Source organism: Pelodiscus sinensis, chromosome 6 (assembly GCF_052426305.1).
Source record: "Pelodiscus sinensis isolate ZL-2025 chromosome 6, ASM5242630v1, whole genome shotgun sequence".
Taxonomy (NCBI): domain Eukaryota; kingdom Metazoa; phylum Chordata; order Testudines; family Trionychidae; genus Pelodiscus; species Pelodiscus sinensis.
In genome coordinates this window covers 55,554,363-55,575,758 of record NC_143057.1, presented here as the reverse complement: position 1 = coordinate 55,575,758, position 21,396 = coordinate 55,554,363, and the positions used below count along the sequence as shown (strand labels likewise).

Here is a 21,396-nt window from a genome sequence, read left to right as displayed (position 1 = left end):
GTACCTATTGAGGAGTGGAATGGATTTTTGTCAGTCTACACTATGGAGCAGCACCCATTGCCCTGTAGCCATTATTACAACTCCAAGTCTACAGTCCATAGCTCAGGTACTCCCCTTGTGTAGAGGGGAATGGACGATGAACTTGACAGCCCTGACTTCCGTACATTCTGTGATTTGTTTGATGTTGATGTGTTTTGTGTAGATGTGTAATCTGTAATATTTAAATATTTTTATTCTAATTTTGTCTTTGACTGTTGAGATGGATGGGAGGGGCATACTGACCTTTTCTAGACATCCCAGCCATTCAGTTAATTAAACTTTCTGTAAAGGATTAAACCCAGAAATAATGGGTTTCCAGGAAGTGTTGGCAGGGAGCCAGGAGAGCCAATGGGAAGAGAGTGAGAATTTTGAATTGAAAGCAGGTTCTGCTTGTTTTAGTTCTTTTTGTGAGTTCGGAGCAGGAAGAGAAATGAAGTAAGCATTGGAAACCAGACATGGAATTTTCAGCACTATGTATATCTAGAAAGGATGGGACTTTAGAACAACAGATGTGAGTAGACAGGGAATGAGTAGTAGACAGAATCAGGTAATGTATTTATTTATCAGTTTGTGGGACTTCTCTTTGCTGATTTAACACTCCTCCCCCCATACGTTGTAACTAAAACTAAATCCAAGAAAAGCAATTATCTATCCTTTAATTTGGTTTTTTTAGTAGCTCTATAACACATAACAGCCAAGTATTTTTTACCAAATATATGTTTTTATTTTGTTAATAAAATCACCTTTTTAAAACTATAACTTGATTCCTATGTCCTAGAATGCAGGAGATTGTGTGCATTAGAGATGTGAATAGGTGACCGGTTAACCACGTAACCAGTTCACCATTTACCAGGTAAGCATCACTTTTACCTGATAATGCTTACCGGGTAATGGTTAACTGGCACTTGTGAGTAGCCCCTCACCTGCAGCCTTCCACGTATGCTCCAGCCCCTTTCCCCCTTACCCCATCATGCCATGAGCTGGGCTGGGAACTGGTAGCCCTGCGAAGGACTAAGGACTTCTCCAGCTGGGCTGAAGCAGTCCCCAACCCGGGATTCCGCTTAATTGATTAACCCCAACATTTCATGTTTAACTGATTAAATAGTATTTTACATCCCTGGTGTGCATGTGCCTGAGACTGAAGGTTAAAAGATGAGTTTGTCTTCAAGCTCTCTCCTAAGAGAGGGTTCAAGAGCTTGGGGTTACCACACAGAAAAAAATTCCCAAGTGCATCTTCCATGCTTTCACCGGGTTTTTTTGCATTTGGGTGGTGGCAGTGTACCAACCAAACTCAGAGACTCCGTGATCTTTTTAAAGGAGAAATCTTTAGTGATTTTTTTAAGGTCTCTTGTGCCCCCCTCCCCATACTCAAAGGCTGTGTCTAGACTGGCCAGTTTTTCAGGAAAATCAGCTGCTTTTCCAGAAAAACTTGCCAGCTGTCTACACTGGCCACTTGAATTTCCGCAAAAGCACTGACGATCTCATGTAAGATTGTCAGTGTTCTTGCGGAAATACTATGCTGCTCCCGTTCGGGCAAGAGTCCAGTGTAGACCGCTGAGATTTGTTTTCCGCAAAAAAGCCCTGATCGCGAAAATAGCGATCAGGGCTTTTTTGCGGAAAAGCGTCCGTGGCCAATCTAGACGCTCTGTTCCGAAAATGCTTTTAACTGAAAACTTTTCCATTAATAGCATTTCCGGAAAATCATGCCAGCCTAGACGTAGCCAAAGTGTCACAGTGGAGAATTGCCTTGACAACTCTTTTGGTCACAGATCCTTCCTTTGCTTTTACAGAGCAAAGAGTAAAATACACTTCAGGTAAGCTTTTCCACAGAAGGGAAAAATAGAAGGGATGAATGAAGAGGTCTGGTTAACTAGATCACCTTACTAAGGGAACGTCATAGATGATGATTTTTATGGCACTGAAATATGATAAGAGTTGGTATGAATACTTACATCATTTATTTTGATTTGTTTAAAAGTTAATAGGATGTTTGTAACAACGTTGTTGTATTTCTATTTGTTTTTATTTCATTACATAGAAACCAGAGCCCTACCAGGGCATAGGGCTAACATGCTATATAAATGCAACAATTACAGGAAAACTCCAATGTGAGAAGAGCTAGGAAAATTACTAGACTGGCCACTTTTCTAAAGAGAAACTTGGAAACAAAAGTGTATGTGTGTGTGTAAGTCTGTTAGTGTGTTCAAGTCTGTTAGTTGTCATAACTGTAAGAAGGAAAGGTAATAGATCTGCATATATTATTCTGTGAAGAAGAGGTTGGCGGCGGTTGTCTTCTATCACTCCAAGATGGATGGCTGGTGTTTGGGGCTAGTAAGATTTGCATAGGGGAGAGAAAAGTGTTATATGAACTGTTAGCTACAGAGCTGCATGGAGATGCATCAAATACTGCTAATATTTCACTTAGATCTTGCCTCCAAAATTTACTTTGTCATCAGTTCAGATATTTGCTTTTGGGCTAAATTTTGTTTGTATAAAATTAATCTTTCAAACAAATAAACATCTGCTCCTTCCTTTGTATTTTGTTCAGCAAAATGACATTTTAATGGAAGTTTTGTCAGACAGGAGAAATGATTATTCAAAATGTTTCAGAATACAATCAATTTTTCCTCATCTGTACAAAACAATACTAATTTAATGGATCTGTTTAAAGTAGGTGCACTTAGTGTCAGTTTCCAAATGAAATGCACTAAATTGGGTTTTGTGTAGTAACTACAAATCTTGACATTCACTAGAGTCAACAGGAAAGCTCCTGACCAGATTTTTTTCCCCTAATTCTGTGCTGTACACCCGCAACTTAAAGCTAGAATGGTAAGGCAGATGCTTTCTAGGTTTCCAGGACTGATGAAAAGGTGTTCTGAGGAGACTTTGCTCCCTTTTTCCTTCCTGATCAGTTCACCAAAGTTCAAAAACTATTATGTTCATTGCATGTTGCAAGGAATCTATTTTCTGAAGATGTAATGTGAATAGTAGATGCTTTTTTTCCCTATGGGAGATAGGGATGAAGGAGAAAAATTCCGTATTGTTAATTGATGTTAGCTCAATATACAGTAGATGATTTTATAACTCTTGAATCTGGGCCTAGAAACCAAACTTCTCATACTTTAGAAGACAAAATAATTTTAATCGTACAATGAACAGTTTAACAAAAATCTATCAAAAGCCTTTCCAGGCAAAGATGTCCTTTAATTTAAAGTGGAATGAATTGTAAACAATTTTAAAGTCAGAGTTTGCAACTGTTATCTGGCATCATTTTTGAAGCGTTAACCCCTACCCCCAGCTGTTTACTGGTTGGCTTGTCACTGTTTCATGCATGACTAGCTATGTGAATTATGTGCCCTTGAGTAGAGTCAACAGTAAACTGAAAATGGTGCCAAGAGATAGTACGATTAGTGAAAGATTCAACAGGAAACAGGAGTATTGTTCTGGGATAGTATGCTATTATCTGTTACCTTCTATTAACAGAGAAGTGCTGATGCCTCTTGGGAAACTCTTTAACTTGCTTGTTTTAGGCTTAAGGGGTTATTGGACTGTGGATGGGGGCAGTGAGTGAAGTCCCTTCTCTTCCGCCACCAGGGGCACATGCACCTACAGGGAGATGCCAGCCATTTTGAACAGCCTTGGGTTGCAGCAGGCAAAGGGCCTACGTAGGGGTCTCAGGCCATGGGCCGGATCAAAAGGCGTGATGGGCTGCATCTTGATCATCTCTGTTTTAGGCCATCCTACTTTTGACTTTGTTTCTTCTGTATTTCTTTCCTGTTTCTCTTGTAGGTTTTACCTGGACTAGCTCAGCATGAAAATGCATAGATGAGAATGAGAATTTAATGCCTACTAATTGCAAAGTCCATAAAGCATCATAGAGAACACCGATTTGGCATTTGATGGTATGCTACAGGCTGCTGTTGTTTGGACTTCTTTCCTATTAGTAAAGCAGGTGCATAAAACCAATAATATTTACAGATTGATCTGTTTATTCCTCTACACCAGGGGTGGGTAAATACTGGCTGCGGGCTGGATCCTGTCTGCCAAGGTTAGCCCTGATGGTGGGACCCCCACACCATTGTATTTACCTGTGCTTCCACTGAGGGGATCACAGCCTCTGTTGGCGGATTCCGCTGTTCCTGGCCAGTGGGAGCTGTGATGGCCTGTACTTGCAGAGGTGCAGGTACATCTAGCGCAGTGCCCCACCAGGGTCTAACCCTGGGTGAACCGCGGTTGTTTTGTTGCCCACCTCTGCTCTACACCAGCAACCACAACCAGTTGCCATGGAAATTATGGTACCCAGATTTGGTTTGACTGCGAACAGCTGAAGCAGGTGACCCGCAGGAGTGCAAATCCGAGCCTTGAATGGCAGCAGTTGCCAGAAGATGCGTGTGCAGGGTCCAGTAACCGCGCTGCCCCCAGGCTGGCTTACAAAGGCGAGGACGCGGAGGCGCTCTGAGCAGACGGAGAAGGAACAAGGCTGCGACTAAATGGGGGCAGCCCCGCCACGTCCCTGCTGCTCACGGGGAAGGAGCGAAGGGGAGTCGCAGGCGGCAGGACACGCGCACGGAGGCGGGCCGGGCACTGGGGCGCAGTGTAGCGCGCGCGGCGGAGCTGCTCCGCATCCCCTCCCCCCGCCGCGTCCTGGCGTCATGTGGGCTCGCGGCGCGTCACGTGACCCGCTCCCAGCTGGCTCCGATCCGGGGGAGCTGCCGCTGCTGCCGCCCTGGAGCGCTGCGGCGCGCGCCTCCCCCCGCCGGCCCGGCCCCCGGCGCGCGCCATGGAGCTTTACATCCCGTCCTTCCGCTACGAGGAGAGCGACCTGGAGCGAGGCTACACGGTGAGGGGCGGGCGCGGGCTCTGCAGCGTGGTGGGGCGGGCTGCGTGCGGCTGGTGCCCAGCGCCGTCACCCCATGGCCGGCGTCCCGTGCCCAGTGGTGGCGGGGCTCTGCCTGCCCGGGAGGGACCCTGGAGGAGATGCAACCAGGCAGCCGGCTGGCATCGCCTGGAGCAGAGCCAGTGCGTGGCTGGCACCCGCTGGGAGGCCCCTGGCCAGGCAGTCGTAGCTGGCTTTTCCATATGCTAGCTCCCTTCATGCACACGTAGGGCCGCCCCCCTGGAGCGAGGCAGGGCACAGTGCCCTGGTGCTATTCGACATTCACGGGTGGTTGGCTGCTCAGGTCAGTCGTAGTCTTCATTGGAGAACTGCCGCCTAAGAGGAGAACTGCCTGGAGAACTGCCTGCCTTCACGTCGCACCCTACCAGCAATGCAGTCTGCTCAGTTTTATTATCGCTGTTACATATTCATTACTTGTATTAAAGTAGCACTAGTTGGGAGCCAGGACCCATCTGTGTGCTATGTGTTGTACAAAACAAAAAGATGGTCACTATCCTAAATAGCCTGCAGTCTAAGTGCAAGATAAGGGACTCCTGATGGATCTGGACAAATTGGGGAGTACAAGGAAACAATGCAGCAGTATTGAACAACATGATAGGCTGTGGTCCGTCCATGGCTATCAGCTAGGATGGGTAGGTGTCCGTGTCCCTAGCCTTTGTCAGAAACTTGGAGTGGGCAACAGGGATGGATCACTTGATGATTTCCTGTTCTGTTCATTCCCTCTGGGGCATCGGACATTGGCCACTGTTGGAAGATAGGCTATTGGGACCTTTGGTCTGACCAGTATGGCTGTTCTTCGGTATGGTTTCAGCCCTAGAGTTAACTAGCCCTCTGTCCATGGCACAATATGGCAGGACTCCATCTGACTGGCACAGACCCACAGGTTGCGACACAGCAGGATCCTATCTGGCCAGAGCTACCCCACCACTCATGGAGGGCCAGGCTGGAGGAGCACCCTGCCCACTGTAGGCTATCTGGACCCTGGTTAACTCGTTAAAATATCATTGTTTAACCAGTTAACATTTTAAAGAGGGATTTACATCCCTACTCAGCACACCAGCAACCCAGTCACTGCCGATGAAGGCTGGCATAATAATCATCATGATTATTATGCCAATTAGTTGCAGCTCTTGTACTCCTAATGATTTATTTTCCAACGATGCCACCTCTTTTGCTATATTTAGACTTCCATAGTCTGATACAAAATTACTGTTGATTTTCTCACTTTTGTCAGAGAATCTATATTCCATCTTCCTTGGGCCTACTAAATGTCATGTATTTTGTGTATTGGTGACACATGCTGTTGGCTTGTCTTACATTCCCACACAAGTGGTAAAATAGAGTTTCCCCGAAGCAGTGCTCTGTAACTTAAGGGTAAGCATGCTCAGCTGCAAGCCAAGACACTTTGGGTTCAAATCCTAGCAATTGTGTTAATAGTATTTCAGTGAATCTCACCACTATTATTAATGCAGGTCTCATTACAGGTGGCAAGTATATTGGCTTATTTTATAGTTAAGGTAAATAAAATATTGCACAGGGTAACGGAAAGCATAGATGGGGGATGGAGGGGAAGTACGTCTCATCTGTTTTCAACACTGGCTTTCAGATGAAGTGAGCCAAATTACATACTTATCTAACTCATACTAACACAGTATGATTGTTTTGCCTCTCTCTTTGGCTAGACCCTATACAGACATTTGAGTCTATGAATACTTGAATGATAATTGGTATAGTACCAGATTGCAGGATAGAGGTTCATGCTTTTAGATCCAGAGATCTTAGGGTCAGTCCTTACAGATAATCCAGAAAAGAGTTTTGTTACACTTTGATATGTTGTCTCTAACCACCGGAACATACTGTGCTTTTAGAGCCAGGAATTTAACTAATGAATCCAAAGATTCATCATTCTAGTGTGAATTGACAAAAATGGTTGGGTCTAAGGATGTTAAATGGTGATTACAAATTGTATCAATTATATATGATTAGGTCTCAACAATATGATTAGTCGATAGGACTGCTCTGATGAGCTGCAGCAGGAGTAGCTCCAGGAGCCGGTTCGAGCACGGATTAAGTAGTCCCGGCTTGTACTGGCTCTGGGAGCAACCCATGCTGCAGCTCTGCATTTTAAAGGTAGTAAGAGCTGCCCTGGACCAGTGCAAGCCGTGATTGCTTGGTCCTGGCTCGTGTTGAGTCCAGCGGCCCCTGATGATGGCAGCCAGAGCTGGCTGTGGGCAGGGGCTGCTCCAGCAGCAGCCTCTGTCCATGGCCAGCCCTGGCTGCCATGAACAGAGCCAGCTCCCTCAGCAGCCCCTGTCCGTGGGAGGTGAGGGGAGCCAGCTCCCTGCTGGGACCCCTGCGGACAGGTGAGGCTACTGTGAAGCAACCCCTATCTCCCCTCCACTGCCTCTGATAGAGGCAGCGGTGTGTGTGTGTGTGGCAGGCGGCATCCGGGAGACAGTGCTGGGGTCACCGGCTTTTAAGCTGGCTCACTCCAGCACCAGCTCCTGTTCTCCCCCACCCCCTTTGGTGCCTCTCATAGAGCAGTCCCCACTCATCCCGTGTTCCTACTGTGGCACTCTTGCTACATTTCAAAGGCTGAGGCACCGTAGTATGAACTGTTGTGAGCAGGGACTTTCAGATGAACAGTGCACTTTCTACAACTTTCAGTCCCTGCTTGCGCCATTTCCCCGCTGTACCTCTGCCTTCCATGCCCCGCCACGGAGATGGTGCTGGGGGAATGGGCTTTTAAGCCAGCTCTCTCCAGCACTCGCTCCTGTTCTCCCCCCCCCCCCATTCTTGCTGCCTCTGATGCGGGGGTGGGGGGGGGGGGAGGGAAGCAACTAGTCGAATCACTACTTGACTATCCAGTAAGCTTATGCTTATTGGATAGTTGACTAGTCGCTTACATCCCTAGCTTCGTCAGCCACTGATCAAATGTATCTCCCCATCTCTGGGCTCCTTATTGAGGGTAACAGTGCACTTTCTACAGATGAATTGGGAGAGTGTTGTGTTGTGAATTCAGCTCTGGCTAATTAGCCTTACAGTAGCTTTATATTGTTGAAATGATTTTATATTACAAAACATTAGGAATGAATTTGGACATTTTTAGTATTTATCTTATTGTTGTAGCTAGAGATCAATCCAGATAATGCTCAATCTGCAATGAGCTTGTGTTTTTCCTTTGGGGTTTGCCTTCACGATAATGATGATTAAGACTGCAGGTTTGTCATGGTGGGAAAATGTCACAGCATGATTTCCCTGTTTGCCCGTGGCTTTTTGTGTGTGTGTGTTTGTTACTCATTCTGCTGAAGAAGTCCTTGCAGCTCTTGTCCCAGGGGTCTAGGATTGCTCCACTGCAGGCTAGGGATGTAAAGGGTTAACCAGTACCCCACTAAGCATCACTCCTACTGGGTGACGCTTACTGGGAAAGCAGTTAACAGGTGGCCCAGCCAGACCCTCTGTGCCGCAGGGAGGGGCACGTCAAGTCAGCTGGGCCTCCCCCTGTGCTGTGGTCCCGGCTTGGCTGGCATGCCCACCCACCTGTGGCATAGTACGGCGGGCCTAGCCAGACTGGCGTGACCACCCACCCATAGCACGATGAAGAGTGCTTGGCCAGGCTGGTCCAGCCACCTTCCTTTGGAGAGATGTGGTGGGTTTGGTTGGAACAGCCCCTGCCCATGGTGTGGTGGGCCACTCTAGCCCGGCTGGGACCACTGACTGATTTTTTTTTTCTGTGAGTCAGCAGCCCGCTAGCCAAATAAAGTTCCCCACACCTGATTTAAGGGAGAGGAGTCTGTCCAAACTTCAGCGAGTGGTGATGTGACCTGGGGCATGGAGTAGAGATGTTAGATATGTAACTGCATGAAAACTTAGCAGTTACACGACTATTCAGTAGGCCCCAGGGGTGGGGCTGGCTGTCAATGTGCACCCAGCCCCACTCCCAGAGAGCCCCCTTCAACCTCATGATGCTGCCTCTGTATCAGCTCCCTATGCAGGCCTGTTGCTTTCCCTGCCAGGGGTGGCAGCAGCCCCTGTCCATGGGGGTCCAGAGCAGACTCTGTCCACAGAGGGCTCAAACCCCCCACAGACAAGGGTTGCTGCCATGTACCAGCCTCTGTCCATGGTGAGCCTGGGCTACTATGGACAGACACTGCTTTGTGGCAGCCTTCCCCTGCCCTCCCTCCCCCGCATGCTGTTGCCTCAGTAGGAGGCAGGTGGGTCTGAGGAGCCTGCTAGAAAGCTGGCTCCCTGTGCATATTGGCTCCAGCCTGCAGAGGCAGCAGCAGGCGGGGCAGGCAGATTTGGTGCTCATGGGGCATCTGCTTAAAGCCAGCCCCTCACGGGCACTGGCTTCCACAGAGGCAGCGGTGGGGAAGGGGGGCAGGAGAGTGTAGGTTGTTGACAAGATTAAGTAATAAGCCCAGTCCTATCAATTAATTGTGTAGTTGACTGCACATTGACATCCCTAGCATGGAGCGTCAGTGACACTGACATGGCTCACCTGCCCCTCTGTCATTTCAGGAGGATGGGGGAATCAAATCTGAGTGGTGCTGCGATCCTGTGTGCCAGGTTACAATGTCTAAAGTGGGATACTGGGCCTGACTCAGTCCAGACCCACGGCATGGGAGCTGCAGGCACCACTTCAGCCAGGAAAAAGTGCAAGATGGGTTCTCTTCCAAGTCCCTCCTCACCAGTTTGCTGTGCTTGGGGCAGAGGGTGCTGCTGATGGTAGTTAGTGCCCCCTCAGTGAGGTGAGGAGACAAAATTTTCTGTCAAAAACCACAGAGCTGTCATAGTAATTTAGTACTCTGTGACTGTTATGTGATTTTTATTTATTTTTTTTCTCACAAATCTGGAGCCCTCATGATGTTTTATTTTTAGTATATTGTGTCTTGGCTAATGGGATGTGTTCCTTCATCCAGTGACATGAGATGGATTTTATATGATTTGTTTGAAGACTGTCAGAAATTATTAAAATAAACTTGTATTTCCAGAAAACAAACTTCAATCTTGAAAGTACAAAATTGGCATGAAGGCACAGGTTGCCCAAGGACATAGGAAGTTTATTACCATTTTGCTTGTCAGTCATTAATAGGAATCCAGCCCAATGCAATGAGCATTAAAAGTTTTCCCCGTCTAATGGATGCTTGGTGGCTCCTTTTTATCTTTTTTTCAGCTCCAAACATCCCCAGACTTTGGACTAACTGATGGATTTATTAGAGAAGCCAGTAACTTCATGGCCATGGAAACTAAAGCCATTTTTGTTATATATCAACTGTTTACATAGTTACAACTATGCAAACTCGCTTATTACATAACTTGTGTAAATGCCACACATGGAGCTAACTAACACTTAGAAGCTATGCTTCTTTTTTACTTGGTTTCTTCAGTGTTCTTCCATTCATCTGAAAACAGATGGATGTGGGGAGAAATATTAATTATTTTGGCCTATAAGTTCATGTTTGATGGCTTCTGCAGCCCTACAAATACTCCTATACTGGGAGGAAGACTCCCTTCTTTTTAGATTAGTTTCAAGACAGTTCATTTTGGACAGTGAACATTCTTAAAGAATATATACTTTGTTTTCATAGTGAGTTTCACTTTTTGGCTCTAAGTGCTTCACATAATGCAAGAACTGTTAATTGTCATAACTGTGTAATAAACTTCCTCAGTTCTGCAGATGCATCATGTTAAAAAGTTATGCTTTTTATAGAACAAGAATGATGCAATATTTCAGTTATCTTTTTGTAGGAAAGCTTTTTTTTGTTTTAAGAGTAAGCAGCAGGAAACACTAAAAAATGTTTATGGACTAGATCAGAAATTTTTAGTAAAGTTAAGGAGATCTGAGAGACCAGTTTAGCAAAAAGTACTAGACTGTTACAGTTTCAAAAGAAAACAAAACCGAACTCCAGAACCACAAATGTTTCAAAGCCAGTAAATTATAACTTGATATTTTAAGGTCTCCGACTCAAATTCTTTCTGACAACAAAGTTGTTTCTGATGTGTCATCATTCTTTGTTACACTTTGGGTAGTGGCTCCCAGTCCCAGGGAGCAATCATTCGGAGACGGGCATGAACTGCCTTATTGACCTCAATGTGCTGATAACTTCAGGACCTACTGTTCTAGCAGCGCGTGGTTCTGCCAAAACCATTCCAAAGGAGATCTCCACGTGTAGCAGGAGGAGAAGAGTGCAACAGGCCTTGTACATCCACCCAATCAGACACACTTTGCCTACTGGTGTAAGTACTGGCCTATCCCATGGGAAAATTCTCCGTGGGAAATAGAAAATCCCAATTCTCTCCCTCATCCTTCCAAGGACAGAGTGCCCCTATGCTGTACATAGGAGGCAGAGGAGAATTTAACCAAAATACAGTTGTAGTATATATAATGGGCCTAGAGATCTGAGTTGCCTTGGTTTGGCCCAAGTTTTTTAGAGCTCACTTGAAAATCAGATTTGGTTTCAAGTAACAATGATATAAGAATACTAAAGAATTTGCATACACTTTTATTAATTTAGAAGCATTTTTAGAAGATGAAAATACACTGGAGGCGGCAGGGGAGGCAGAGCCACAGCAGTCCTGGATCTGGCATAAGCCAGGACTGCTCAGTCCTAGCTTCCACCGACCCCGAGAGTGACCCCTGCTGCCGCTCTGCCATTACAATATTGTAGGAGCTGAGCTGCCTGTGCACCTGGCTCCTACTACACTTAAACTGCAGAATCACAGCTGGGTAGCTCTTGGACCTGACTTGAACTGGACAGAATGCCTCCTTATCGACTAATCATGAAGTTGATACAAATTGTATTGACTATACGATTAGCCAGTTACCCACTTCTTAAAATCCTTAGTCCAAAAGCTTCAGAGAGGTAGCCAAGTTAGTCTGTTACTGGAAAAACTTAAAAAATAATGAATAGTCTAGTGGCACCTTAAAGACTAACTAAACATGTTGATGGTGTCATGAGCTTTCGAGTGTCCACGAAAGCTCATGATACCATTCTTAGTCCAGAGACTGGAATAGATCGACAGGTGAGTGACACAGATGATTAAAGAGATGAAATGCAACCCATAGGAGCAAAGGCTGAAGGAACTAGTATGCTAAGCTTGGAAAAAAGATTGGGAAAGCTTGACAGTGTTCTTCAAATACTTGAGACTGCCAAAAAAGATGGAGAAAAGTTGTTTTTTCTTGCTACAAAGGGGCAGCCTCTGTCCATGTGGAAGCCAAGTACACTGGAGGCAGGGGCTGCTCCTGTGTCCAAAGCAGCCTTTGTCCATGGGGATCCCAGGCCCACCGCAGGCAGGGGCTGTTCCACTAGGGACTGGGAACTGGGAGCCAGCAGCAGCCCAAGCCTCAGCCTGGGATCCAGCATTAGTCAGTTAACAGGTTAATCAGTTAAATGGTTAACTGATTAACCAGGATTGCACATCCCTACCAGATAGGCATCTATGTCGGATGGTTCGGCACAACAAATTCTGCATATTGTGTTCTTGCATTATACATCTTTCAATTAAAAATACATCCCAGGCTGTGAAAAAATATGGAAAGTATCTGTGTTCCTCATTTAATACTAGGCAACAATTAAACTTCATTGTCAGTTTGAATTGATGACTGCAGCTTCCAAACTATTGAACCTTTGTTAATAAATGCAACAGTTGTTCATAATTTGGCAGTGAATGACCTTTAAATGTAGATGTTTACTGGGGATATCCTTAGGGAACAATTTAACTTCAAAATGACACCCATGAGTACTTGTTATCATTTAAATATGCTTCCTTTGTCAATAACAGAATAACAAATACTAGTTAGATTTCTAATGTTGATTCAGATACTGGGAAACCAGCTGAATAAATTACTGCACATTTGATTTATATTGACCAAAAATTTTTACACTGGTATGTTGCAGGTCAAGATGACATCCATTTAAATACCTTATAGAGCAGTAAGGTCATGCTAGATTGACATGTTTGCTTACAGTGTTTTTTAATTAACTTTTAAAAACACTATTCCCCAAATTCTTTTAAGTAACAGATTTTGTGGAAATAAGACCAACAGAAAAATATAATGCCTTCAGATACTGTGGTGGTTTTAAAAGATGCTTGTATCTTTTATATTGCCTATAAAATTATTGATGAGTTAATTATGGCTGAGATTTACTGTAACATTTTTGGAAGTGTGGGTACAATGTATAGTATGCTGTAGATTGTATCAGAGGGGTAGCCGGGTTAGTCTGATTCTGCAAAAGCAACGAGGAGTCCTGTGGCACCTTATAGACTGACAGATTTACTGGCGCATAAGCTTTCGTGGGCAAAGACCCACTTCGTCTCATGCATGTAGTGGAAATTCCAGAGACAGGCATAAGAAAAGAGTTCCAATCAAGAGTAAGGCTAGAGATAAGGCGGTCAATTCAGTCGGGGAGAATGAGGCCCACTTCTAGCAGCTGATGTGGAGGTGTGAACACTAAGAGAGGAGAAACTGCTTTTGCAGTTGGCTAGCCATTCACAGTCTTTGGTCAATCCAAAGATGATGATGTCAAATTTGCAGATGAACTATAGCTCAGCAATTCCACAGAGACCTCCAACCCTCACCATGACTTGCAGTAGTGGAATTCTTCTATGGATTTGACACAGTTAGCCTTGGCTTGAACAAAGACATTAACTAGTTGGTGCATTACAAACCTGTTTCTCTTGTCTTTAAGCTCTGCATTTCTACTTCAAAAGCTGTGTGTGATACACATCCCAGTCCACTGGGTCATGCTTTCCTCATCAAGTGGAATGCCCCTCTCCTGAATGCCTTCTTCCCTCCCCCCTCCCCCGTGTTCCTCCACCACAATAAAGCAAAACAGATTCAAATGGATCCTAATAGCCCCCATATGGATGCAACAAACATGGTATTCTTATCTTTGCCATATGTGACAGCCTGTCCACCACTTCCTAAAGGGTCTTCAACTTCTATCCAGAAGTTAGTAACTCTATCCCACCATGGGACCTCAACTTAGTCCACACCCTCACCAGGCCCCGTTTCAAGCCCATGGCAGTGATCTTGCTCCTGCACCTCTCTATGAAGTTTGCATTTTTAGTGGCCGTTACATCTGTTAGGAAAGCAGGGGAACTAGCAGCTTTCATGGCAGACCCACCTTACACAGTCATCCTTTTCAGTAACAAAGTATTTCTCAGACCACAGCCTAAGATTTTTTTCTCAGGTTGTCTCATCCTTTTATTTTAACAGACATATAAACTTACCAATGTTTTTTCCTAAATCACATATGGACAGATGACAGTCTTGAATATGCTTCTTAAATATCCACAGGGTTATAGCATTTTACATCCATAGAACAAAAACTTTTTGCAAATCTCCAAAACTCCTCATTTCCATCACCCCAACAATCAAAAGGCAATGCCATGTTTATCCAAGTAGATAGCAGACTGTATCAAACTTTGTTATTCCCAGCATGAACTACAGCCTCCTCTGTACACATTCTACCAGGAGCCTATCAGCCTCCATAGCATTCCTGAACAACATACCCATGGCAGAAATTTGTAGCACTGCAACCTGAGACTCACCATGCATATTTACACAGCACTATGTAATGCAAAAACACACATCTTCTGATACTCTGTTTAGTCACATGGTACTGTTGTTAGCTACAACTTCAATTTCACAGCCCTTTCCTTCCTTCAGAGGTCGCTGTTCTGAAGTTATCTAAAGTGGTACGCCCCCAGGCACCCCTTAAAGAAGAGGAAGTTGCTCACTTTGTACTTTAACGGAGAGTCTTTGAGATTTGTGTCACTGTGGGTACTCTACTATACTCTCTCCTCCCCTTTGCATAGTTGAGTAAATGATTATCCGATAATCCCAGTTTTACCAGTTAATCCTTTTGACTTCATGCACTTCCCCTCCCCTTTGCTACCTCTGTATTAGAGGTAACAAGGGGGCGAGGGAAGTGGGAACCAGTATCCATGGGGAGCTGGCTTTAAGCAGGCTTCACCATGAGCACTGGATCCATTTGCCACCCCACCTGTGCTTCAGCCTCTGATAGAGAGGGTATGTCTACACTACAATGTTAGTTCGCACTAACGGACGTTAGTTCGAACTAACATTCATAGCCGCTACACTAGCGCTCCGCTAGTTCGAATTTGAATCGAACTAGCGGAGCGCTTAGTTCGAACTAGGAAAACCTCATTTTACGAGGATTAAGCCTAGTTCGAACTTACTAGTTCGAATTAAGGGGTCTGTAGCCCCTTAATTCGAACTAGTGGGAGGCTAGCCCTCCCCAGGTTTCCCTGGTGGCCACTCTGGCCAACACCAGGGAAACTCTATGCTCCCCTCACGGCCCCGGACCCCTTAAAGGGGCACGGGCTGGCTACGGTGCCCGTGCCAGGTGCAAGCCTGCCAGCACCCAGCCAGCAGACCCTGCACCTGGCGCGGCACAGAGCCACCCACCCGATGTTCCCCAGCCCACCCCCTCTTCCCGGGACCAGGCTGGCGGCTCCCGGGAGCTTGCCCTGGACCACAAGAGGCGGGCACCTTCCTGGGCTAGTGCGGACATCGTGGACCTCGTCCACGATCTCCGCACTAGGCACAGGAAAGTGGCCGGCTAGGGCAGGAGAGCTGCCAGCCTGGCCACCCAGCAGCAGGTGTGCATGAAAATCAAGGGGGTCCACTGAGACCCCCGACCCTGAGCCCTGAGCTTACAATGGCCGTCCTGGGTCAGACCAAAGGTTCATCTAGCCCAGTAGCCTGTCTGCCGACAGTGGCCAACCCTAGGGGCCCTGGAGGGGATGGACCGAAGACAGTGACCAAGCCATTTGTCTCGTGCCATCCCTCTCCAGCCTTCCACAAACTTTGGGCAGGGACACCACTCCTACCCCCTGGCTAAGACTACTCCATGGACCCAACCTCCATGACTTGATCTCACTTCCCTTTAAACTCTGTTCTAGTTGTAGCCTTCACAGCTTCCTGCAGCAAGGAGTTCCACAGGTTAACTATTTGCTTTGGGAAGAACAACTTTCTCTTATTAGTTTGAAGCCTGCTACCCATTCCTTTCCTTTGGTGTCCTCTAGTCCTTCTTTATGGGAACTCAGGAAGAACTTTTCTCAATGCACCCTCTCCACCCAACCCCTGCTTTTAGAGACCTCTATCCTGTCCCAGCTCCATCTCCTCTTTTCTAAGCTGAACAGTCCCAGTCTCTGTAGCCTCTCTTCATCTTGGACCTGTTCCCAACCCCTGATCATGTTAGTTGCCCTCCCCTCTCCCAGCCTTTCTCTTCCCCTCTCCCACCTCCTTTTCCCAGTCTCCCCCAGTTTTGTTCAATAAAGACAGAGTCAATGTTGGAAGAAACGTTATCTTTATTTTGTACATCAATAAGAAGGGGGGCTAGGGAAGGGTAAGTGGAAGGAGGTGAGGGAGGAATGGGGTACGAGCCCCCGATGGGGAGGACTGGGCTGGCTCTGCAGACTTCTGGGGGTGGAAGCTCTCCTGCAGCCCCCCGATTGCCCCCTCTCCCCAGATGGCAGCCTGCGACAAGTGCAGCCGGGCTGATGGCCGAGTGGTGTGATGTGCCCAGTGTGGGTACTCCGGGCAATCCAAGCCAGGACTGCTTTGCAAGCGGGGCACCCCTTAGAACTGTCTGTCCGGGGTGGGGGTCGGGTCCCTTTAAGCGCAGCCCTCAGCTAGCCTGAGACAGCATCTCCACGCTCTTAAGTCCTCCTCTGATGCCCTGCCGGCACTGCTTCCGGCCATCCTTAAGCCCTGTTCAGGGTCCACTCAATGTGGACTTGCTAGTTCGAATTAGCAAAACGCTAATTCGAACTAGTTTTTAGTTCTAGACGCGTTAGTTCGAATTAGCGCTGTAGTGTAGACGTACCCAGAGGTAGCAGTGCAGAGAGTGAGGGGGAAGGCTGGAGCCTGTTCCCCATGTGTACCGCTCCCACAGACCTGCGTGCCCCCCTACTTGCTGCTTCCTACAAAAGCAGAGGTGGAGGCAGGCAGGAGCCGGCACTGGAGGGAGCTAGCTTAAAAGCCAGTTCTCCCCCCACCCCCCATGACCAGCTCCATGGTGCTATGGTAGGGCTGGTCTCTCTGCAGTCAGTCAGACTGGAGGGAAGCAGCCTCTGTCTGCAAGAAGCTCACCCCACCCCACCCCAGGCAGGGGCTGCTGCCTCTGTATCAGAGGCAGCAGCGCAGGGTGGCAATCAGCCAGTCTGCAAGGGGAGCTGGTAGAGAGGTAGCTGTGCAGAATGGCAGGGAGCTCCCCAGTCACCTGAGGACTATTGAATAGTCCTGTAACCAATACAATTTTATGTAAAATTTTATTTTATAAAATTTCACGATATCTAACATCACTAAAATGGAGCACCCATGGGGGGAGGGGGTGAAGGGGTGGACACATCTTGAAGAACTTCAGTTACTGCACAAGGTAAGTAACATCCTTTGATTTCTGTGGGAGTGTTTATACAAATTAGTTTATGTAAAAGTAGTGTTCTAAGACTTTTATATTAAGCCTTTGGGCTGTGGAAACAAGATATGCTATAACCCTTATCCACCTGAGGCTGACTTGCATGTTTATGAAATTAATAGGTTGGTAGGGGAGAAGTCCCAGCACTTATCTTCTGAGAGCTCCCTAAACGAGGCGTAGTGTTACAAGTTATAGTGAATCGGTGATAAAGCAGTTGCTTGCTCCAATTCCACTGGATTTTCAAAGAAATGACAGAAGTATGGAGTCCATCTTGAACAGCAATTTGACATTTTTTCTCATAGTCACAGCTGCAAAGACAGCATCTAAATGTCATAGGGTACAGTTTTTTCATCTGGCAGTCACAGCAGCACTGTAGATGCATGATATTTTTGCATGGGAAGAGGAAGAAGATAAACAGGATTTGACACATCAATGTCAAAGGTAATGTAACCCCAGAAAATTTACTTATGAGACCCAATTGTTTAATTTCAGGGGATAATATAAATATGACAGACTGAGACAGTTTATACCAAAGATGACTATAATTGAAAGAGGTTACAGAAAATATGCGTGTACTTATATAAAAATATTTTCTCTCTTCCCTCCTCTCCTTTTTTTACTTTGGGTATTTGGCAACAGTTTAGGTATAGCTAGTTAAAGGGTTTCTACTGCATAGTCAGTTTTCCATAATGTTTGTTCATAGATTTTAAGGCCATAAGGGATCAGCTAGTCTGTTAAAGGTAGAATAGATGACATTTTAATTTGGGCAAGGAATCTTAAAGAATACCATGGAAAATTAACAAAAGACCCTGTCTCTGCATATGGGAAAAGGAAAGCAAAAACAATACAAAGCCTGTTTGAAAATCTTATCTCTGTGTATATATAATAGTCAGATAAAGAACTAGAGAGGTTTTTTTTTTCTGACCTGGAATGAGTGCTCCATTATAGATATTAGTTCACTGGAATCTCTGTGATCGCTTCTCAAACGCATCAACAAATGAGCTGATGAAATATCACAAAATTCTAGTAAAAAATCTGGGAGGTTGACCTATTTGAATTTAAGAAACCACTATGAATTCTCAGAGATATCAGAACAGATATACACAGATTATGACTAACCGTATCATTCTGGTACAGTTTTTATAGTGGGGATGTTGAGAGCAATTGAACCAAACTGTAAACCTTGAATAGAATGGAAACCAATATAGGGTCACACCCTTAGTTCTAGCATCTATGCAAAGTCACTGATAGGAAAGCCCTGAATTCCAGATGTTCTGACAGTCAGTCACAATTGTTAATTGTAAAACCTTATGAATATTCTTCAGAAATAACTGAGTTGGAATTTTGGAGAAAAAATTATGTGCTCGGAGAATTAAACAATCGAGCTATTCAATGTGAACGGCAGCAAAAATACATTGTCAAGTCATGCTGTAATGTACGCTTTGTCTATATTTGTAGTTTGATCTGAGAAAAGTACTGTTGGCATAGTGCCATCAACAAAACTATTCTGGCAGAATGTGTTTAGACTGAGACACATGTTCCAGCATATTGTATCCAGACAGCATCAAGTAGAAGTACAAGAGTAAAATGACTGGTCTTCTCTAGCACAGATGCTAGTAAATAGGCAATTAAGGAGTTTACTTGCCAAGAAGAACTGAGAAAATACCAGACTTAGGTCTGATCTACACTAAACTATTAATCCTACTTAACTGTGTTGCTCAGGGGTTTCAAAAATCCATACCCCCGAGTAGGATAGTTAAGCTGACCTAACCCTCAATGTAGACTGTGCTAGGTAAATTGAAGAATTCTTTTGTTGACCGAGCTACTGTGTCTCTGGGAGGTGGATTTACCTATGCTGATGGTAGAACCAATTTAATACGCTTAGTTAGTGTCTACACTGAGCACTGCAGTGGCACTGCTGTAGTGTTTTAAGAATAGACAAATCCCTACAAATACAACCAAAAAGAAAAAAATTATCTATTGCTAAAAAAATTGACAGACACAAAAAAATCTTACAAATCAATGAATAGTCGTGCAGCACCTTGGAGACTAACAAAAAATGTAGGTGATATCGTGAGCTTTTGTGGGCACAACACACTTCTTCAGATGAATGGAGTTAAGGGGTTCAGGTTGCAAAATAAATAGCAGAGAAACAGAGGGGCTAGAGAAGGAAAAAAATGGGAAAAAATTGTCAGTGTGTGCATGCTAAATAAAACTGATGGAGTGTGTTCTAAGTACTCTTTAAGTACCCGGTGCTTGGCTTTTTATGTCATTAGGATGTGAAATGTAGGTAATCCAGTTAAGGTCTTTGTTTAAACCTCTATTTAAGGTATCAAACTTGTAAATGAAATTAAGTTCTGCAGCTTCCCTTTCAGGCTGGTTTTTGAAATTAGCTTGTAATAATATGGTAACTTTGAGATCCATTAATGAATGCCCAGGCAAGTTAACATATTCCCCAAATAAAAAAAATCTGTTCTGCTTGCCACCTAAGCTTATTAGCCCTGAAAACAGGTCTTGTTAATTGAACTTTGAATTTTTATAGTAGTATGCACTTGGGTTTTGGATTTTGGCTTCGTATCATTCAGCATTTTAAAGTTTACTTGTGGTGTTTGATTTTAATTTCTGTGTTGGGTGGCTGGGGTTTGATTTCTGAGATAATTACTAACGATACAATGCTGGGAGCCCTTTCATTTCCTTTAATGTCACTAAAACTTTCTTTATTTTTAGACGTCTTTCATCTGGTGATTTGTGCTAAAACTCATTTTTAAAGAGTTTGCATACTTATTTTTGTTTACATATCATCTGAAAGTTGTGCTACTAAGATTTCACAGATTGTGAATGAGACATATTTCCTTATAAAAAAACGTGATAGAGATATTTGATACTTGATTGCAGTTTCCAGGAGTTAAAAAAAGAAAACTAGAGGAAAGATAACACAGCTCTCCCTCCTCTGCTGACATCAAAGGGGAGTACCAGCTTTCTGGTTTAAGCAGACATCATTCCTCCACCGATCCCTGATTTGCTGGTGGAATGAGCATTTCCCTTCCTATTTCAATATATTTTAACCATTCAAAGCTTGTAAATGCAAAAGACTCTTAATGCAACAGTCATTGCTTTGAAGTAGGTATTCAAGTGAGAAGTGACACCAGAACTGTGTGTCAGACACACTGTGAATCAGCGATGGGAAATAACTGGTAGTTTGCAAGTGTTAGCCCCTGGTGGGACACTACTGCTCTACAGTCAGTCCCCGAGTTACGTGGATCCGACTTACATCGGATCTGCAGTTACGAATGGGGCTTTTCTCACCCCGGAGGACGGGAGCGGCGGGACGCCCAGATGCGCCGCGGTCCGCCGCCCCCGTCCTCTGGGGCGAGAAAAGCTGCTCCCCGTCTCCCTGGTCTGCAGGGAGACGGGGAGCAAAACATTGGAGCACGCCCGCAGCGGGACAGCCCAGGCGCGTTTGAGCTGTCCCCCTGCGGGCGTGCTCCGCGGCTTTGCTCCCCGTCTCCCTGCAGACCAGGGAGATGGGGAGCAAAGCCTTGGAGCACGCCAGCAGTGGGACAGCCGTGGCGCGCCTGGACTGTCCCGCTGCCCGCGTGCTCTGCGGCTTTGCTCCGCGTCTCCCAGGTCAGCAGACCAGGGAGACGGAGCAAAGCCGTGGAGGACTTGGGCGGTCCCGCCACCCCCGTCTCCCTGGTCTGCTTGGGGGGGGTGCAGCTAGTGCCCCCCCCCCAGCAGACCAGGCTTTTCTTGCCTACCCCTGGGGTAGAGCAGCTGGGGGTTGCCGGGTTGGTCCCGCAGCGCCACTCCGGACCAACCCGGCAGCACCCCAGCTGCTCTGCCCCAGGCGTCCTGATTCAGCCGCTGCTGGTCAGTTTCAGCAGCGGCTGAATCAGGACGCCTGGGGCAGAGCAGCTGGAGTGCTGCTGGGTTGCTCCAGTAGCGCTGAGGAGCCGCGCTACTGGAGCAACCCAGCAGCACCCCAGCTGCTCTGCCCCAGGCATCCCC

General features: G+C 45.8%; 1 protein-coding gene across 2 annotated transcripts in view; it reads left to right on the top strand.

Annotated features, from left to right (window-relative positions):
* The first annotated feature begins 4,512 nt into the window (after positions 1–4,512).
* The window catches only part of SNX24 (sorting nexin 24), a 153,930-nt gene continuing 137,046 nt past the window's right edge, over positions 4,513–21,396 (top strand). The window contains exon 1 of one of the 2 annotated variants that reach the window (XM_089779284.1): positions 4,513–4,879. In XM_089779284.1, the coding sequence (XP_089635410.1) occupies positions 4,820–4,879 (60 nt within the window). In that variant the 5' untranslated portion in view covers positions 4,513–4,819. The remainder of the gene's footprint in view (positions 4,880–21,396) is intronic. The other variant, XM_075931941.2, reaches the window with a different exon arrangement.